The sequence below is a fragment of the Cuculus canorus genome, chromosome 12, assembly GCF_017976375.1.
Source record: "Cuculus canorus isolate bCucCan1 chromosome 12, bCucCan1.pri, whole genome shotgun sequence".
NCBI lineage: Eukaryota > Metazoa > Chordata > Aves > Cuculiformes > Cuculidae > Cuculus > Cuculus canorus.
In genome coordinates this window covers 14,294,444-14,313,140 of record NC_071412.1, presented here as the reverse complement: position 1 = coordinate 14,313,140, position 18,697 = coordinate 14,294,444, and the positions used below count along the sequence as shown (strand labels likewise).

General features: G+C 39.7%; 1 protein-coding gene across 10 annotated transcripts in view; it reads left to right on the top strand.

The window, feature by feature from the left end:
* The window catches only part of MEGF11 (multiple EGF like domains 11), a 291,395-nt gene that overhangs the window by 73,789 nt on the left and 198,909 nt on the right, over nucleotides 1–18,697 (top strand). For all 10 annotated transcript variants that reach the window (XM_054077403.1, XM_054077410.1, XM_054077406.1 and 7 more), the window contains 4 exons: nucleotides 6,496–6,606; nucleotides 10,530–10,653; nucleotides 13,195–13,296; nucleotides 14,836–14,936. In XM_054077403.1, coding sequence (XP_053933378.1) covers nucleotides 10,538–10,653; nucleotides 13,195–13,296; nucleotides 14,836–14,936 — 319 coding nt within the window. In that variant the 5' untranslated portion in view covers nucleotides 6,496–6,606; nucleotides 10,530–10,537. The remainder of the gene's footprint in view (nucleotides 1–6,495; nucleotides 6,607–10,529; nucleotides 10,654–13,194; nucleotides 13,297–14,835; nucleotides 14,937–18,697) is intronic.

Below are 18,697 nucleotides of genomic sequence, written 5' to 3'. Positions count from 1 at the left end.
CTTGCATAGTGATATAAAATTAAATAAGCATGAGGCCATGTTCTCATTTATCTCTCCAGGTATTGCTGTAACAGTGTCTGATGGTTACTGGAAAGGTGAGGATATTTTGGGAGGCTACTTAGATCTGCTGGGAATTTTGGCTACAGTCTCTTCTCTCTGTTCTGTACAGAGCAGAAAATGGGCACAGAAGTGTAAGACTCGGATGTTACGACCAAGCATTTGCAGATGCTACTGTTGTCCATCTCAAGCTGTGGAGATCTGTCTCAGTGACGGTGCAGCTGGGCACTGCTCTGTAGCTGAATGAAGACCATTCATGGTGCCTGTCTTTGGTTATATAGCTCAGAGGTCTACACTCGGTGGCCAAGAAGTGTAAGTCTGGATTGCAGAGATTTTGCTTCTTGACTTGAGCCCTGCAGTCAACTCTGTAGGCACAGCAGTCCTCCATTCTGGTTCATGGGAATCCAGGCATGGAAAGGAATTTGATATGTGTCTGAGTCTTGCGTTGACATGAAGTCAGGCCTTTCCTAGGACATAAACCTGACCTCCCATTTTAACTTCCTTCAGAGGTGTTTTGGGGGCCTGGCTTTAGTCTCTTTGGGTAGGTACCTTCTTACCAGCACAAGGTGTGACCAGCTGATGGATAGTAATGAAACGCTAATTCTGCAGCACGTCCCCTCCTTGCACTGACTGGCAGTAATTGCAAAGATCTTGTTCACACACCATGACCTTCTCCATGACATCACCTCTGTGCCCTTGAGAAGGGCAGAACTGTTCAGCCTATTTTCTATGTTGGATGCCTAAACCTAAGAGCTTGTAGCCATTTCGAGGCACCAAAGTAACCAGCATGCTCTGATAAGTCGGATAAATTATGTGGGATTCTAACTTTAGGCTTTTATCTTTGACGTGATTGAACCCAGTACTGTTGCACCAGTATTGAGTGTTCCTGACATGCCCTGTAAGAAGCACAGGAGAGCACAAAGGATTATTGCAGCTTCCGAGGAAACATCTCCTATTTCAAGTAAAATTGGCAGTTTTTAAGTGGCCATTCTAATTCTTAAGCCATTAGAAATCTAAAAATTGATTTAACATTTATCTTACTTACAGCAGACGTTCATAGAAAAAGTCATATTCTGTATGGGCCACGTCATGTTTTTAATAGCTGTGAAGTTAAAAACATTTAGATTAAGATTTCAAGAGGCTGAGAAGGAAATTGAATGCAGGAAGAGAAGATGTGAGTGCTGTTATAATGGAGAATACCAGGAAGGATGAAGCACTGGGCAAACCCAGAGGAGAGCAGCTGGAGATCCGTGCTGTTGGACCAGTGGGGTTAGTTAAGGTATAGATGCAGAGGAAGGAGACCCTCTTTCCTCACCATCTTATGAAGAAATTGTAGATAAAAAGCTTTGGCCTACCTGCAGCGTTTTTTGAAAATAGATGTTTAGTTTCAGTGTTCATTTTATTCCAGTGTTCGGTTTCTTTTTATTTGGATTACTACCTTAAAAGGTCAGGGCATTCACCAGCTTGGAAGAACTCAAGAACTGAATCTGGATGCTCAGTGCAGCTCGGAGGCTTGCAAATCCGCCTTCTCCCATAAATACTGCACTGTTTCTGGAAAAGAAGAGACGGGTCTTTAAATGAAATATGAGCTGTAGCATCGGGATGTGATGGCACTGCTGTAGATCAACAGCCATCAATCTGTGTTACTTAATTTGTCCCTGGCTCAGCTGTTCACTGTACTTGGGACTTTTTTTTTGTCATTTGTTTCATTTTATTTTCCTCTGAGATAAATGAAGACCAAAAGAAGGGGTCAATTGTTCCTGACAAATAGAAGTAATTTTTAAAAATATAACTGTAAAGGATATTCTACATTTTCGAACAGTGCTTTTTTTTGTCTGCCTTTCACAGCACTTTCACCGAATCATACTTAATTTATGTGGCTATACATATATTGAATATTCTTATATTTTATTGCTTGTTGCTCTTTTTTCAGATCAATTTCCCTTACACTCTTTAAATGCTGTGGAAGATTCTGTTGGAATAAATGGTTGGGTTTTTTTTTTTAGCTAAATACTTAGAAATATTATTCCTCATCTGGGCATGCCTGTAAAACTAGGGTTGCTTTATTTATCTTGGGTATTCTGGGGATCCAAGGTCTTTGTTGCTCTAAGTGTCTAAGGAAGCATATGCTGTAATTGTTTGACATCTTGAACATGGATTGGGTGGGTGGCTATATGTAAGCATGCTAACTTGAGTTCTCAGGAGATCAGCTTTTTGATGTGTGTCAGCTTACTTTCTCTTCTGAAGTAACGGACGTGAAGGAATATCTGAAATACGCATGGGATAATGAATATAAATACCCGGTTAAATCAGTGGAGGTTGTGACAGTTCCTGCAGCTTTAACATTCCACTCTGGAAGAAGGTTGGGGTCGGTACAGGGGACACTGCAGCATCAGCTTCCTCTGCCTCCGTTACAGCAGCAGTTGGATGGTGAGAGCAGAGCAGGAGAGTTCAGCAGGCAAATGCATGAAGTGGCTCTTTCTGACTTTGTTTACCATATTTTAACTGAGAGAGTTCAGAAATGACTGCCCCACGAGGGTTTCTTAGCTTGCAGGAGGTCTTCTGTTGAAATACTGCAGGGTACCAGGATTTTGCCTTTGAAGCCTGCCAACACCAACTTGCTTTTGGCAGAAAGTGCCAGTGGAACGTCAGCCATCTCCGTGTCTGAACTGGCAGGGCTTGGAAGATCAGCTCAGGGCTTAGGTGCTACAAGGAATACTAACATTTCAGTGGACTTGAGTTTGGATGAATAACTGAAAGGGCCAAATGTTCAAAGGGCTGGCTTCCAATTTTACTCTGGGAGTTGAGTACAAGTACAAAATTATGGGCAGAAAATCACAGATAATATTTTTCCAAGCTGACCTTTCTGAAAAGGAGCCAGCAATTATCTGTATTTGGGCACTGTTTCAGCAATGTTTTTAAGTGTTGGTAATGTAATATTTTCATTATAATTCTGCTGGACTATTGATTAACTCTTCAATTATTTAAAAAAAGGGAACTTAGTGTTGTGATGAATAACAGCTTTTTGGATTGATATTCGTGCTTTGCACAAGCACGTGTGGGTGTTGAGTTTGTGTAGTCCTGATAAGAGTGTCTGCAGTTCTCTGTGTGTTGATGTTGCTTTCAGAGTGGGTGGATGATGCACATCTGTTTATACGTGGTTGCTCCAGTATCTGATCACTCTTTGGTTTGTGATATGCTTATTCCTAAAGCACCTGGCAGGTTGCTCCGTCCTGTTTCCTCCTGAAGATACTGAGCCTTTGAGAATTTGTATGTCCCAAATGTCACTTGGAGTTTGGAAGCCTGGTGTTGGATGGTTGTTAGATGCCTCTAAAGGCTTGACCCCAGCCTACGGAAAATACCAAATGCAGAACTTGCGTGGAATTTGAGCTGCCTCAGTCTAACTCACTCTGCTAAGCCAGTGTCATGCCTTAAGTATTTGACAGTGTGATTTGAACTTGGGTCCTCTCTATCCTAAGACATATACTTGGGTGTTTGTCTTGATAAACATATTTCATTAGCCATAACAAAACTAATTGCCTAGATTACTTGCCTAGTGGCGTGTCTCTGTGGTATTTTGGCCTGCTTTTCTTCTGAGAGCACTGAAGGAGCAATCCTGAGCTTCCAAAAATAGCGTTTGATAGATTGAGAAGAGCTTTTACTTCATTATTTATGCCTACTTTGCTCTAGCCAAGCTCCCAATAACTCCAGGGGAAGTCAGCTTTAGAAGAGTGCTCAGCACTGAAGCAAACCTTCAGGCTTCATGAGGTGGCCATGGAACTGGAACAATGCAACTTGCACTGATACGTTGTAGAGCTTAGAAATTTAAAGCAACTAAGAGATTTAGATGTGCAGTTCCTATTAAATCAGCCCCTCACCCAATTGGAATTCCTGTATTTGTACTAAGCAGCGCCTACTTCAGTGAATAATGTAGCAGAGGTGGCCACGAGCTCAAGTGTCAGGTAAAAAGGATCTTACTTTTGTCCATGCTCTTAGTTTGTTGCTGCATGTGCTCCTGCTATGATTGGTCTCTCCAGGGAAGGGAACTGCACCCACTGCTCCTGTGCCGTGAGCCTCCTCAGGTTGTGAAGAAAACCTGCTGAAAGTCAAAAGCATTGTCCTGTCCTGGTCAGCTCTGCTTCTACGCTTGTCTTTGCCGTCTCCAGGTGATAGGAGATTTGTGTCTGGCACTGGTAGTAGGGATGTTTGTGAATAGTAGTGGCTTCTGTATCTACTTGAAGCATTTCCAGCTACTGAGCTGCCTGTTTGAAAGCATGGACAGAGATGCACACAAACCTTAAAGAAGACAGTGCTTGAGGAGAGTATGGAAAAATCGAATATGTGACTGACGGCATGGGGTTTGTGGCACAAATTATAGACGAGTTGTGTTGCGCTGCATGTGAGGTATAACAATTTGCTCTGAGTGCAGTGACTCCTAGAGGCTTAAATAGACCCTGTTAACTGAAATACCATCTTCTGTTAACAGAGGCAGCTTCTTGTCTACTGTCTTCGTGCATTAATCTTGTGAGATGTCAGTAGAGGGAACCCAGGGACCCAGTGGTCAGTTTGGGGTTTCTGCCAGTTCTATCACTGGAACTTCTCTGCTCTTGGTTGATAAGAATCACATTGTCAGTGCTTTTGTATTCAGTACCCGATCCTTCCTGGAAGTGGTTTTCTGTTTAAAACAACTTTAAATTTTCATTAAAAACAAAACAAAACCACAGCCTGTCACTGGAAATATTTCACAGAGTCATGGAATGCCAAGTTGGAAGGCACCTCAGGGATCATCTGGTCCAACCTTTTAGGTGATGTGTAGTTTAAATGAGATGGCCCAGCACCCTGTCCGGCTGAGCCTTGGAAGCGCCCAGTGGAGAGGGATCCACTGCTGCCTTGGGAAGACTATTCCCATTTTTCACTGTTCTCATGGCGAAACATTTTCTTCTGGAACCCAATTGGAATCTCCCCAGGAGCAACTTGTACTGATTTCCTCTTGTCTTTTCCATGTGACTCTTCCAAAAAAGGGAATTTCCGTCCTCTTGGCAGACACCCTTTATGTGCTGGTACATGGTGATAAGATCTCCCCTAAGCCTTCTTCTCTCAAGGCTGAACAAACCCAGCTCTCCCAGCCTTACTTTCTATGGTAGATAGTTGTGTTCATGATGGCAACAATTTTTAGAGGTGACTAATGAGTTTGAGTGGCTTAGTTCTTGACTGCCCAGAGTAAAACAACCTGTTTCTTAGTGTGCGTTCCAAGCTCTGCATATAATTCAGCCCTTTTGTGGTATCTCAAGTTATTAATCGTAAAAGGCATCAAAAAAATCCTGATCAGTTTTGAAACTTGTGGCCTCATTTAGCTTTCCTAACAGCTTGTTTCTAGCAAAATCTGATGTAGAGCCAAATGAAGTGTGTGTTTAAATGATCCCTTGCCTAAACTATCGTGAAAATTTCAGATGGGATGAGAAGGAGGAATGCCACAGAGGGCAGCTTGTTGGAAGCTTGCTACTACTTGGAGACTAAAATAGTGTAATCAGCAAACACTCCGTCACTTTAATGCTTCTTCAGTGAAATCCAACTTTTTGTTTTCTGGCTTAACTATTCTCTCACATTTTTGTTAACCGCTCACATACAAATATTAGAATATATTTTTATTTTGATGCGCATAAATTTTCCTAAATGGTAGACACTGTAATTAAGGACAGAATTAGGAACCTCTTCATAAATACAAACCATTTACAAAGAATCAAGAAGGCTTTGTAAAGGCTTCATAAATTGTTAAAGCTCTTTAAAGTGAACATGTGAATCAAGCAGACCCAGTTAGATTCCCAGAAGACTTTTGCAATGTCTTTCATCAAACTTCCTGAAAGAAACTGAACATCCTTGTTGGATGGTTGAGGAAAAAGTCTATATGTAAACAAAATGTTATTTATGTGTTAGAAAAGGATAGGAAACAAGGTCTGAGGATCAGTAATGGATTCCTAACAGAGGAGCAAGGAGGCCTCAAGTGTAATCGAGGAGGCAGCAGAAGAACCAAGAAAGTATTTCACACTTGGCCAAGATGCGGGACCATCACAGAATGTTGTTGGCACTAAAATTAAAATTTCGAGGATTGGAATTTACAATTTAATGGATCAAAAAAGATTAAACTAATTATTGGAAGAGAATCCATCAAGCACAAACATACCAGTCAGGGCTGAGTAAATCACAGGGTTGCAAGTTGCTGGAGATGAGAAGGGTGTGAAAGGGCTGAATTATACTCTTTCCTAGACACTTGTTCCTGGCTGAAAGCAGAGCAGTGGGCTTTGCTCTGGTACAGCACAAATTATCTGTTGATGTGTACTTATTTAGAATGATTTATCTCATTGCTTCTTGATTTGTTTCTACTCCAAACACACTCTTTTTAACCCAATGTTTTCTGGTTTTGTGGTTGATTGCTCACAGGGCCCAACCAGGTTCCGAAGAGCTTTCTTCTGCTGTCCTGTCATCATGCTGTGTGTCTTCATGTGATAGTCTGTAAAACCAGGATCCTTTGGGAATTGTTAGCACTTTGAGGTAAGATTTTTCAAAATGGCTTTTTGTTAAATGCATTGTATGGAAGTTTGTGGGACAGATTCAGGTGAGGTTAATCAACTGCATGTGCACTTAGATATCTAAAGGAATGATCTTAAAGTATATAAGGATGTAAGAACGTTGCATGGTAGTGAAAGACACTCCTGTAAATGTTTTTTCTCTGATTGCAGCTGGACACCAAATTGGGTTTTTGCCTGTTTCAGGACTCATTTCATCCCAAATTGAGACAGAAACATTTCATTTAGAACTTTGTCATGGAGAGGAAATTCTGTTTGAATTTCATGTCAGAGTCATAGTATGAAATATTTTATGACAGAAACGTAAAAATGAAATGTTTAACTATTACTGGTCCTGATCAGGAATTCTCTAATGATCATTTTTAGTTCAATTTTCTAGACAGCCAAGGAAGCAGAGGAGAAATTTAATCTCTGGATTTGGGTTTGCTTTTCTTTTTTCTCACAGCCACTTGAAGTACACACTGGTCCACTTTCACAACATTACCAAAGCTGGGTCCAACAATATTACCAAAGATTTAGAGGATATTTGCTTCACCCAGCAAGGATTCTATGATGTCCTATTTTTTTCAAATGTAGGTCCCAGTCTTGTGGGGTGCTGTCATTCTCGGCTTGTGCAACTGAGAACACAGTCTTGTAAAAGAAAGCAACAAGCCCGCTTTTGTCCACGCGCTCATGTACTTCATCCAGTTTCAGTGATCATCAGCATCTCTGGTCTCTTTGCAAACCGTGGCAGTTTCCTCTCAAAGGTTTTACGAATTGAACCCACAGACAGATAAATCAATGATTTGCCACCTACTCATTTTTCTATAGCTAACATTTGGGGCTTAACAGTGAAGTCATGTTTCCTTTCTTTTGTAATGGAATCGGTGACCTGTGTCAATATTGTAGGTTAAATACTGAAGTTTATTCAGAAAGGAGCAAGGTATGTGAAAATGTCTACTGAGAAACAGACCCCAACCCAATCAATTACCAGAGAGTGGGACACCTGTGAAAAAACATCAGGTTGTATTTTGCACGAAAAGACGTTCTTTTTGGCCAGATTATACCTACATTGACCTCTTTCACTTCTGAGAGGAAGAATCAGGCCTGGAGAGACAAAAAGATGGAGTTCATTTAGGGACTGCACAGGGGGACTATGTGTCATTTATTTTGTTCTGAAGCTCAAGAGGGTGCCTGTCCTCGAGAGACAGTGGTGGCAGGCGCTGAAAATGTTTGTGTAATTTGGCTGATTTGTATAATTTAATGAGGTTACAGGCATTGTCCCCCTGAAAGGCTGATGCTGCCTCCTTGAAGAGCATGCAGGAATGTAGCACGTGCAGTGCCGAGCAGTAAAAACTGGAAAAAATCCCATATTAGATGCCATTACTGGATTTTTTTTTTTTGATGTTAGTTTTTAATATCTGTGCTCCTATTTTTAGAGTTTTATTCTGAATCTTGTAATAGCAACCATTCCATTTTGGTATGAAGTCTTTTCTATTAACAGTGATCAAAGTGAAATATTTCATTTGCTTTAGAAAAAAGACACACTTGAGATGAATGAGGCTATGCTGTATTTGGCAAGTCGGATGTTTCTGATACACAGTCTGACTTACAAAGTAAGAAAACTAATTGCATTAAGCAGTTCATTTAGAAGCAGATAATAAAATAGCATTAAAAGTTGAGAAAACAATTTTGAACCTCTTTCAGCTACATTATAAACAAATATTCTGTGTGCTATTAAGGCTTATAAATAATTCTTTTGGTGTTTATTTTGTTTATAAACTAAGTTGATCCAGTGTTTTCTTAAGAACAAATTGAGATCTCTAAGAAGTACAGAATTCAAATAGCTGACTGCTGTAGTTAAATGAGAAGAGGCTCGTGCTCTTTAGGTGCAAGACATTCATTCTACCCTTAACAAATTTAAGGATAAACTCAGACTTGATATTCTCAAGAAAGCAACAACCCAAGCACAGAACCGTGCTTAGTTTTAACTCCCCTCGTCACGGTTTGTATTTCTTGAGGCAGTTCTGGCTTGTTCTTGCTATACCCTTCGCTGTTGATGAGAAGCAGGCTTTCCTCTAGTCCTGTTTGTTCCATGTTGCCTTGTGCCAAAGGGGTAGAGAATGAACAAAGCAGGTAAATTGCATCCTATAAATCCAGCGCTCAGTAGAACTTGTCTGTAGTTTGGTGTTATTCAGATGGTACCCAGCGTGAGGTGTTAGAGGCATCTCTTGAAGATACTTTTGTTGAAAAGGTCTGTCATATTGTTGAGCCTGATACTTGGTAGATCACATCTATGCATACGTGTTAGGTTGAAAGAAAGTTCAATTCTACTATAAAAGAAGCTCTCAGCTTTTAAATATCAAATTTGTTGGACTTTGGTCCCATGAGCACTCGCAGGGAAGCTGTTCAAGGCATTTTTCCTCCATGGAGAGGCAGTGTCTCAGACAAATGCAGCAAATGGCTTTTCTATAAACAGAACTCTCTCTCCTGTTCTTTTCTTGTCACCCCCTTAATTTCCAGAATAAGCTTTTGCATTGTTGCCACGGGACTTTGAAACAGCCTGCAGGTAGAGAATGGTCACTCATAGGCTTAAATGCATTTCAAGAGGAACATTAACATTAAATCACGTTAATTAACATTAATATGACTTACAGGGCTTAAGACCTATCTTTGGGTTTAGCAGAGCTCTAGGAATAATTTAAAAGATGAGCTATTGCTCCCATTGGGATCTTGACTTTGAATCCACTAGGGGCAATGGGTGTCCTTGAATCAGCTTAGAAGGCTTTGAATCAGGAGGTAATTTCAGATCAGCTTTCCTGGCTATCTCTCTGCTGCTCATTCTGCTTTGTGATGGCTTCTTTATGCTGGGCTGTACATCAGTGCCATGCAGAGCAAACCCCTTAACATCCCTTTTGCTGTACTGGACCATGAGGCAATGAGCCATGTGTTTTTCAGATGATCATATGAAAATTCAATCTATTTTTAGGGCAATCTTGTTGCCAGGAGTAATATATTGGCCTTTGATTTGAATGGTGGATTATGTGACAATGTGAATGCCTGGAATGCATATTTAAAAATATTTTTTTACTGGCTTACAATATCAACACCTCCAATGCAGTTACATTTAAAGGTGGCTTTGTATTTCCCATCTCTTCTGTATTTTTGACTGATGTCATTGGAGACCTATAGGCAAACACAACCACTTTGATTTCAGAGCCCCGAATGAGCACTAAGTAGGTATAAGTCAGTACCTTTAACGGATGAACTGTATGATGATGAAGAGGCCACACCTAATGAATTTTATACAATCTATTTCCATCTTCTGTGCAAATATTTTTATTTCACATTTAGTGTTCTGCCTAACGTGACCCACTACACTGACCTCTGTCACTCTGAGGGATCCCCCCACGTCAGAGATGAAAAGCAAATCGATATTCCTTCAGTCACGTAATAAGCATATGTCTCAGATTTAGCCAACTATATTGACACATGTAAAACCCACTTAAATAAATCAAAGGGGGTATTTGAGTATTCTTCCATTAACCTATAGATTAGTGGGAAAATAGATTGTTTTAATACCTCAGGTATTTATTTTGTCGGTACAGTCAGACAGCTGTGAAAATGATCAGTATCAGAAATGTCAGGATCATTTGGGCTATCAATATCTTGGGTAACTTAAGTATCGCGTTCATCTCATTTGGTAGGTTTAAATGTGTAAATTCCTTTTAGAATGCATTTGTACTTTTGAAAAATGTTGCTGTTTAGCTCATTGCTTTTTCAGGTGTTTCAGTTTGTAAATAACTTGTACAGTATCTCGATTTGCAGGAAAAGCAAGGTTGAAAAGGCCTGCAAGGATGTTTTCTTTAAAATTGTCTTTAATGGCTCTACTTTCTTTTCTTTATCTAGATACAACAATGGTGGTGCATATGCTGCTCAGGTGGATTCTAAAAGGATTTATTCTGTCTTTTCTGCTCAAAACTGCTCTACCCCTGAACCCAGATGATCCGAATGTTTGTAGTCATTGGGAAAGGTAAGTTATGACATGCCATATTTTTTTTTTCATTATCTCTTTCAGATTTTTATAATTAAAAGGCAAAACAAGATCAATAAATTGTGAAATGCTGCCCTGCCTTACAAAAGAACATGGGTTTGCATGGCAGAAATAGCTCTCCTGAGTACCTTTGAGGATTTGGATCATTGCAAGAATTGGTTTTAAAGCTAGAGCTGTGGACCGCATACTCCTGTGTTGCCTGTCTGCCCAGCTGTGCTTTGGAAACCTTCTCCATAGTTTCCGTTAGAGGACTGCGCTGGTGTATCTCCATTTAATTTGGAGAGACTAAGAGAAATGGTGGCCTTGTTCTGTCTTGCTTTTTTTTCTGGTTGTTGTCAAGCAAAACTATTAGAGATTTCAGCGAAGTTTTAAGCCCTTCCTGCAGGCTTGTTCTGTATGTCCTGAACTTTGTGACCGTGTCTGCCAAATTTGTGTCAGCATCAAAGAGTATCTGCATGAAAGCACTGAGAATGAAAGGCCCTGGTAATTCTGTTCTGTCTATTGTTACAGTGTCCTAGTCCTAAAAGTGGATCTGTGCAGGACGGTTCTGATGAGTACACAGAAACCCACCAGCTTTGATAGGGTTCACATTCACATGGGGTCTGTTTGCAGAGGCCAAAGTTCCTGTGCTCTTAAGTTTAACTTGATAAGTTTCCAGTTGTGTTCTGTGGTTTAGTTCCACAGAAATATGAATTACTGTACACTTTAGCAAAATAAAGCTCCAAACAAGAACAAAAATAGAATCATACTTCAATGGCACCCTCTTTTGATTTAAGAGGCCTTAATTAGAGAATTAACTGTTTGTAGGTAACACAACTGCAAAGCAAAGACTCTACAGGAATAGGATTTTGCAGTCTGTGTTGTGAGGTGAAGTGCATTCAGAGCACAGGAATAAAATATTGATTTTGTCTGAAGAAAGTCAGCAACCTAGAGACCCAATCAAGGAGAAACAAAAATTAAATACCAAAATTGATTGGTTTTACTGACCAAGATGACTTTGTTACTTAGATGTTAATAAATCAAAGGGAAAGGATTGTTAGGGCAATTGCTGGCTAACAAACAGGATCATAAAATAATAATCAAGATTTGTGAGTGTTACTGTTCTACATTGATAATGAGCGATGTAAATATTTTACGTTTTGGCATTAGTAGAAGTGAAAGCATTATTGTGAAACCCAGCAAATTATAATAGAGGGCAAAAGCAACACCTAGTAGAACCCTGCCTTTCCTAGAAGGGGTGTGACAAGCAGTGCAGTAGTAGTCCAGTCTTCGATTTCAAGCCATTCAGACCCTCCAAGCAAATATTTTTGTATTCCCTTATGGGTTCAATCTTACACAGGGCTTAATCACATCAGCAGTGCCATGGCTGAGAAGGAAATCACTTGGATGATTAAGACAATTGATGCAATGAATGACTTGGAGGCTCCAGTTCCTGAGTCTTAACCCTGCCTAGGATGATTCGAGTAATGTTCTCCGAGGATATTGTAGATCTGATAAAGTAGAGCTTGTTTCCAGCTTGGAACTTGAGATTAGGAGCCCTGTAAGTAGTGCACACACTTACTATAGGGCAATGCAATGTTCTGAAATGACCGAGACTGACAAGTAAGTGAGATTTGTGTTCCCGTATCATGGGAGTGACCCTGATGCTCTAAATATAATCATAGTAATTAATATAGTACCTGTTGCATAAATAAGTGGTGTTTTGGGAAGGAGATTGCTCAATTCTCTGCCTTGTTAGAGCTCTGTGATTTCTAATCACTTTGCCCAGTTCTTGTTTATATCCATTCATTTGTACAAAAGGGGAATCCCATTCTAACTGTGTGTCAAAGTGTTTGAAATCTAGATACCAGTTAACTCATATTGCAATTTTCAGATGCTTCTGAGGTTATTTCTGCTACAAATTAAAAGGATTAAGTCTGTGCAGCACAAAAATAAACACTCTTCAGCCTTTTATAAATGATCCTGTTTGATTGGTGCACCCAGTATCTGAAATAATGATGCTGCTTCATCATAAAGTGAAGTGTGGGCATTCCATCATGCTGGCAAAATGCAGCGGTGCTGAGTTAACATGAGCTTGGATTAGCATTATGGGATACATGCAAAAATTAACCACCCTAGGCAGGACGGCAGCTGAGACATTTTTAATACTAAGGTGCTTTCCTCCCTATTTCCTTGATAAATTTGCATTATCAAGTTAACCAGACGCCTTTTTAACCTTCTGGACTACCATGAATTTTAGGAGTAGTTGTTTCTTTTCCAGAAGGGGATGATTGTTACTCTCGCTGAAATGGGTCTGCTTAGTTCAGCTATAGAGCCCAAGTTAGAAGCTTTTCCAAAATGCTCAGGAAGAGCTGTGGTTGAAGGGAGCCCGGTTCTGGTTTTCAATAAGGCCCAAAGTTCCTGGGATTATTGATGTAATTATTTTTCGTTCTGAAGGCATGTGAGTAGCAGATACAGGGAACTGAAGCTTTTTGTGTTGCAGCAAACAGCCTTTCACTTTCTTTCTTTGTCTGCTTCTAGCTACGCTGTGACAGTACAGGAATCTTACGCTCACCCATTTGATCAGATCTATTATACAAGATGTACTGACATACTGAACTGGTTCAAGTGCACTCGACACAGGTAAGAGCCAATACCTGGGTACTTTAGACTTATTTTGCTTTCTCATCTCCTCACATAACCTTTTCTTTATCCAAGCTTTTGTGGTACTTCAACAGAGTTATTTATGGAAAGATGTGTTTAGTACAATAGCCAGGGTGTTTGGCATTCTGGGACACTGCCTGAAGTAGAGAGAGAGAGTTTTACATGAATTTGTGTGTGGTCAATGTCAGTCAGACTCTTTATGGGGCCGTTCAGGACTACGTATCCTTGCCATTGACCCCACCCTGTGATTGGAAGTATTTGTTACACAACCAAACATGACCAATTGTTTTTCCAAGTGATCAGTGCACATCCAAGTTTATGGCAGGAAGCCCCTGTAGCTTCTTTATCTTGAAGAATCGTGTGCTTGAGAGTTAGTGATAATTGTAAATGGATCCATGTTTGAAATACCACACTCAAACCTGTATTGAAGAAGTGGTGAAATGAGGATGGGTCCATTTCTAGCACTGAAAGAAAGCTGATACCAGAGAGTGTGCGTTTCTCATGCTGCAAAATGTTGCTGTTATAGTCATCCTGATTCCAAGTAGAAAAGTATCCTAATGAAGACCCACTAATATTTGCAATATTTCAGCATAGTTTTACCTGATGGGTACCTTAACTTTCATGCGTTCACTAGCAAAGAGCTTGTTCAGCCCCGTTGTAATCTGCCTGTGGGGTTTTGGTTTTTAGCTTCTCTGTTATGATGTCTGGAATTGAACAGAGATGCAGAGCTTCCTGGGCTGTTGTACAGCTTGGAATGCAGCAGAGTAAATTTGATCAATTTATGTAGCGTGAGGCATGATAGATTTTGTTCAATTTAGGTAATTTCAAGTGAACAACGCTCTTTTGAAGTGTTTGCTGTTAAATATTCTCGTTAAATATTCCTTTTCTAATGCGATCTCATTGCTAATGCTATGAATAAGTCTGAAATAGTACAGAAAGGTTAACATTTTCTAGTTCTGTGCACTACAGATTCTGTTGGGGAAAACAAACTTTATATACTGAACTGGGACTATAATGTCATTTTGCAAGATTTTAATGCCTTGGAAGAGTTAGCAAATAGGAGGAAGTCACCTGCAGTTAACTGTGCCTTTTGTGTATCGAGAGTAGTTTCCGCTGTGGTGATTTCTCGTGTCGCACACCGACAGTGGTCTCTGTAGGAGATTCTCTTCATTCCGTTGATGGTCACTGACCTTGCTGATATGCAGTAATGAATCATTTATTCATGAAGGAACTCTTTGCCCTTCCTTTAGGACCAGGGAAATGTTTTAAGATAGCGGCCATAGGAAGGGCTGCAGTGATTGACTGCCATGAGTGCTGTGTTTATAATACAAGTTGTATTTCAAGTTTCAAAACAAGTATTGATTTTTCCTTTTTATTGTGGCTTTTAATATCAAAAGCTTTCATGCATTTTAAAATAATTATTGAATGCTATCCTTACTATAATTTAACACAAATATGATTCTAACAGTAGGCATTGATTTTCAATATTGTCAAATGGCTTTCTGTCTTGCAATTTAGAATAAGTTATAAAACAGCATATCGAAGAGGACTAAGAACGATGTATCGGCGAAGATCTCAGTGCTGCCCTGGATATTATGAAAGCGGAGACTACTGTATACGTATGTACAGAGCCTTGGTTCAGACCTGAGAATTAGAAGTAATATTTGGAGGAGCTGTAGACAAAGTAAAGACATGTTGCAGTAGTAATGTTAAGGACTGATTTTCAGAGCTGCTCAGAACCTTCAGGTCTCACTGATTTCAGTTAGAACTGCAGATGCAGAACATTTCAATTCATTTCTGGTATATGCATTTCAAGCACCTAAGTAAAATTTGAGTCAAAATCATTGGGGAGGGATTTAATCAGGTTCCTGAGTGCTTTCTCAAATCAGACCTTGCTTTGGGGAGTAATTTATGCAAGCGTGCACTGATGTTGAAGAGTTAGGGGAACACAGAAAACTTGTAGGAATTAACTGTTATATATAGTTCATATATATAAAAAAAAATATTATTATAATATAACTATTATATAGTTCATTCATTTAAGTAGTAGTGTGAAGTGAATAGTTAAAACCTCGTTGTGTTTCACATGGTTCCTGTCAATAATTTTGCTTTTTTTAAAGCTTCACAAACGTCAGAAGAACTTTATCCTAATTGCACTCTGCAAGTAAATAAAAGCTCTGGAGTGTAAGGTCAGTCTGAAGAGGATAAGAAGCAAAAGGAATCTTTCAACAAGACCTATGAGCTTTGTTAGCTGAAAATGTCCTGTATGTTAATGTCAGGCATTTTCAGTATTGCAGCTCTCCAAGTAGTCTGAGACACAATGCATTTGCTAAACTTTGTTCCAAAGGAGAATGGAGCTGGGGAGCTCTTGTCTATGTCTTGTTAGAATGGGATTATGACACAAGAACGACTCAAAGAGGTTTTCATCAGCATCAGAATCCAAATTTTATTGACAAGTTTAGAGCGCCATAGAATAACTTAAATGAGAAAGTCAGACAATTATCCAGCTAACTTTAAATGTCTTGACGTAGTGCTTTGAAGCTATTTCTGTCTAGTTCTGATGGTGTTTTTATCCGAGTACCTATGTTGTACTTATATTGTAATAGATGAGCACCTCAAAAACAGGAATGGACTCTAATCTCGTTTTAAATGACCTTTATGCCAAACAGTTAGTTTTTCATAGTCCAAAGCCCCTCTAAAGTAATGGCCCTTTGAGAAAAGGCATTAGAATCAGCCTTATTTTACAGCAGGAGTAATAATGTGATCTTTCAAAGTGTGGAGTGCTGTTACTCAAGTCCTGAAAAACATTTACTGTAACCTATTGTCTTTGCTAAAATGTTAAGTTTGTACTTACCTTTAAATTTCTCATGTTTCTGTATCATATCAGCAGTTGTTCCACATACTTTTATTGCCAACTTGAATTTTGTAGCTCACACCCCTGTCTGGCACAGAAGATATTTGTTTTCACTTTGCTGTCTGCAATTTATTGTTCTTTCAGTTGCCACACTGGCTGCAACAGGAGATCTCTGCAGACTTTCTGAGCCTTTGAGGATATTAACAATGATTTTAAAGTGCTTTCTTTGTTAATATTAATAATAATTGTTGGTTAATATTAATAATTAGTTATGTTGTTATTATTATTAATATGAATAATTATTAAGGTTAATAATTAACTGTTAGTTCTGCTGCTAGCAGGCAAATTTTGTCTTTAATATGGTGGAGAAAGAACAGCATACATCATACAGCAACATTTTGCTGCTGCAGAACAGAGTGCAGGTTTCTGGTCAGATTGGGAGTTTCAGGTTTGACACAGCACAGATGATGCTTGCGTTCTTGCTTGTTTACACATTCAAGAGTCAGGTTCTTATATTTAATTATCTGCCTGGTCACAAATGCAAAGTGCATGCCTCGGGGACGTTATCTGCCTGTCGTCCTTCCTGAGAGGTCTGAGCAAAGTGCCGCTGAAAGAGAAGTGACATAAATGAAGATCTCTGTCATGACAAAATACCCCAAAAGCCATCAAAACTCTTACCTTTCAACCAACAGTTTGAAGGCACGACATTTAGCTAATGTGATCTTTTTCCTGTGTAATTTCTTTTGTTTCTAATGCATCAAGCCCGGTCCCATTACTTTTGCTTTGTTTTGTTTTTGCTCTATATGTTCCTGTGCCAACAACCAAATTCTCCCATTCATCATTCTTTGCAGTCAGCAGTGAATTCCATTTTCATTCCTGGTGGCACCTCCCTGCTGTTGCCTCTTTCCTCACCTCCTTTTCCTATTTCTTTTTCTTTACGCTGCTCTTTTCTGCTGTTTTCTAACATGCAGTCCTGTAAGCCTGTCCCGCGTTCCTCTAGACACGTCAGTGCCCGCTCCTTTAGTGGCAGATGCTACGAGAGGCAGGTCAGGAGTCGCCATGAAGATCATCGCGCTTGCCTGTGCTGCCGTAGGGCGGTGTGGCTCAGGGGTGACCGTGCTCCTGCGCAGCCCCACTGCCATGAAGGGAAGGAAGCTCCAGCCCTGCAGAGAGTGTTCTCTCCGCTCAGCCAGCCCTTTAAAATCTGTTCCATTAGCAATCGTGGAAGCCACTACAACACAGGGAGGAGAGAATACATCCCGCAGTGAGCGTGATGATCAGAAGAAACTTTGATTAAAAAACAGTGTGTAGATTAAAGGCTAATTGGTTCTTCTTTCATTAATAGCAGTCTTTATTTCTTACAAAAGTTAAATAGCTTTGTAATTAACAGTGACATGTTTAGACTAGAGAAGGCTAAGTTTAAATCTCCATTAATGACTGTTTCTTGGTTTTTAAAGCAGAAGTGAAGGCTTTGAGCTACTGTTTTGATCTTTCCCCTTCTCATTTCAGTTTTTTATAGGAATGCCAGATATGTTTTTATCTTTGTTCTCCTGTTGGGACTTAGTAAACGAATTAGGTCTAATAAGATCTACCCTCAGTTGTAAATGATCAGGTTGACCCAGAGCCTCTTGCTCAGCCACTCTTTCTCTGGTGTCTTCTTTGTCCTCTGAGATTTTCCTATGCTACTGCCGTCTAAGATGTGGAATTCAGGCACAAGGTCAATTAATTTACGTTGTTGAGTAGCAAGTTATACATCTGTCCAGCACACCAGTACTTACGCTAAGCAGTTTGGGGGTATGAAGTTGTCTTTGGGCCTTCAAAGGGCTTGAAATATTTTTGGGTTGTAATAGTATTCAGAAAATACCACCTGAAAAATGCTGCAGATGCACATCTGCATTTTTTTCCGTTGATGTCTTAGGAATGGTTGCCACCATTCTGGAAGTTTTGTAAAATTATTCCCCTTCTCTGAATGTTCTTATACATGACAGAGCTTTTCACTGAGCTGTCCCTGAAAACAAACAGCGCAGTCTGGGTAGTAAATCAGAGTAACGATGGTGTACTGTACTTTGTACGCCACGGTAAGCTTTTGGCAGGGCCCATGCATAAACTGCAGAAAATCCTTTTTTAAACAACCACAGGGTTCAACTGCACTGCAAGGGTTTCCTGAGGATATTTTAAAATTATATTGCCTAGATTAGCATCTGTGGTAGATAAAGAATCTCTGAATACTTTGCTGCTCACAAAAAGGAATATTACATGGCTTTTCTGTGATTTTTTTTTTTTACCCTTTGAGTAGACGATAATTGAATACTTCTCTTTAAGAATACGTCAGGTAGAAAGATCCCCAGTGTACCAGGAGGATACATTTTTGTCTGAGAGACCGCTGCTTTGTTTGGTCTGTCCATTTTAATCTTGTTCTTGCACTACAGATTTATATAAAAGAGATATTTCTACTAGGTAACAAAGGGTCAAAGACCCAAGCATCAGAGGAAAGGAATATGGGACTATTTTTGTCTGGAAAAAACC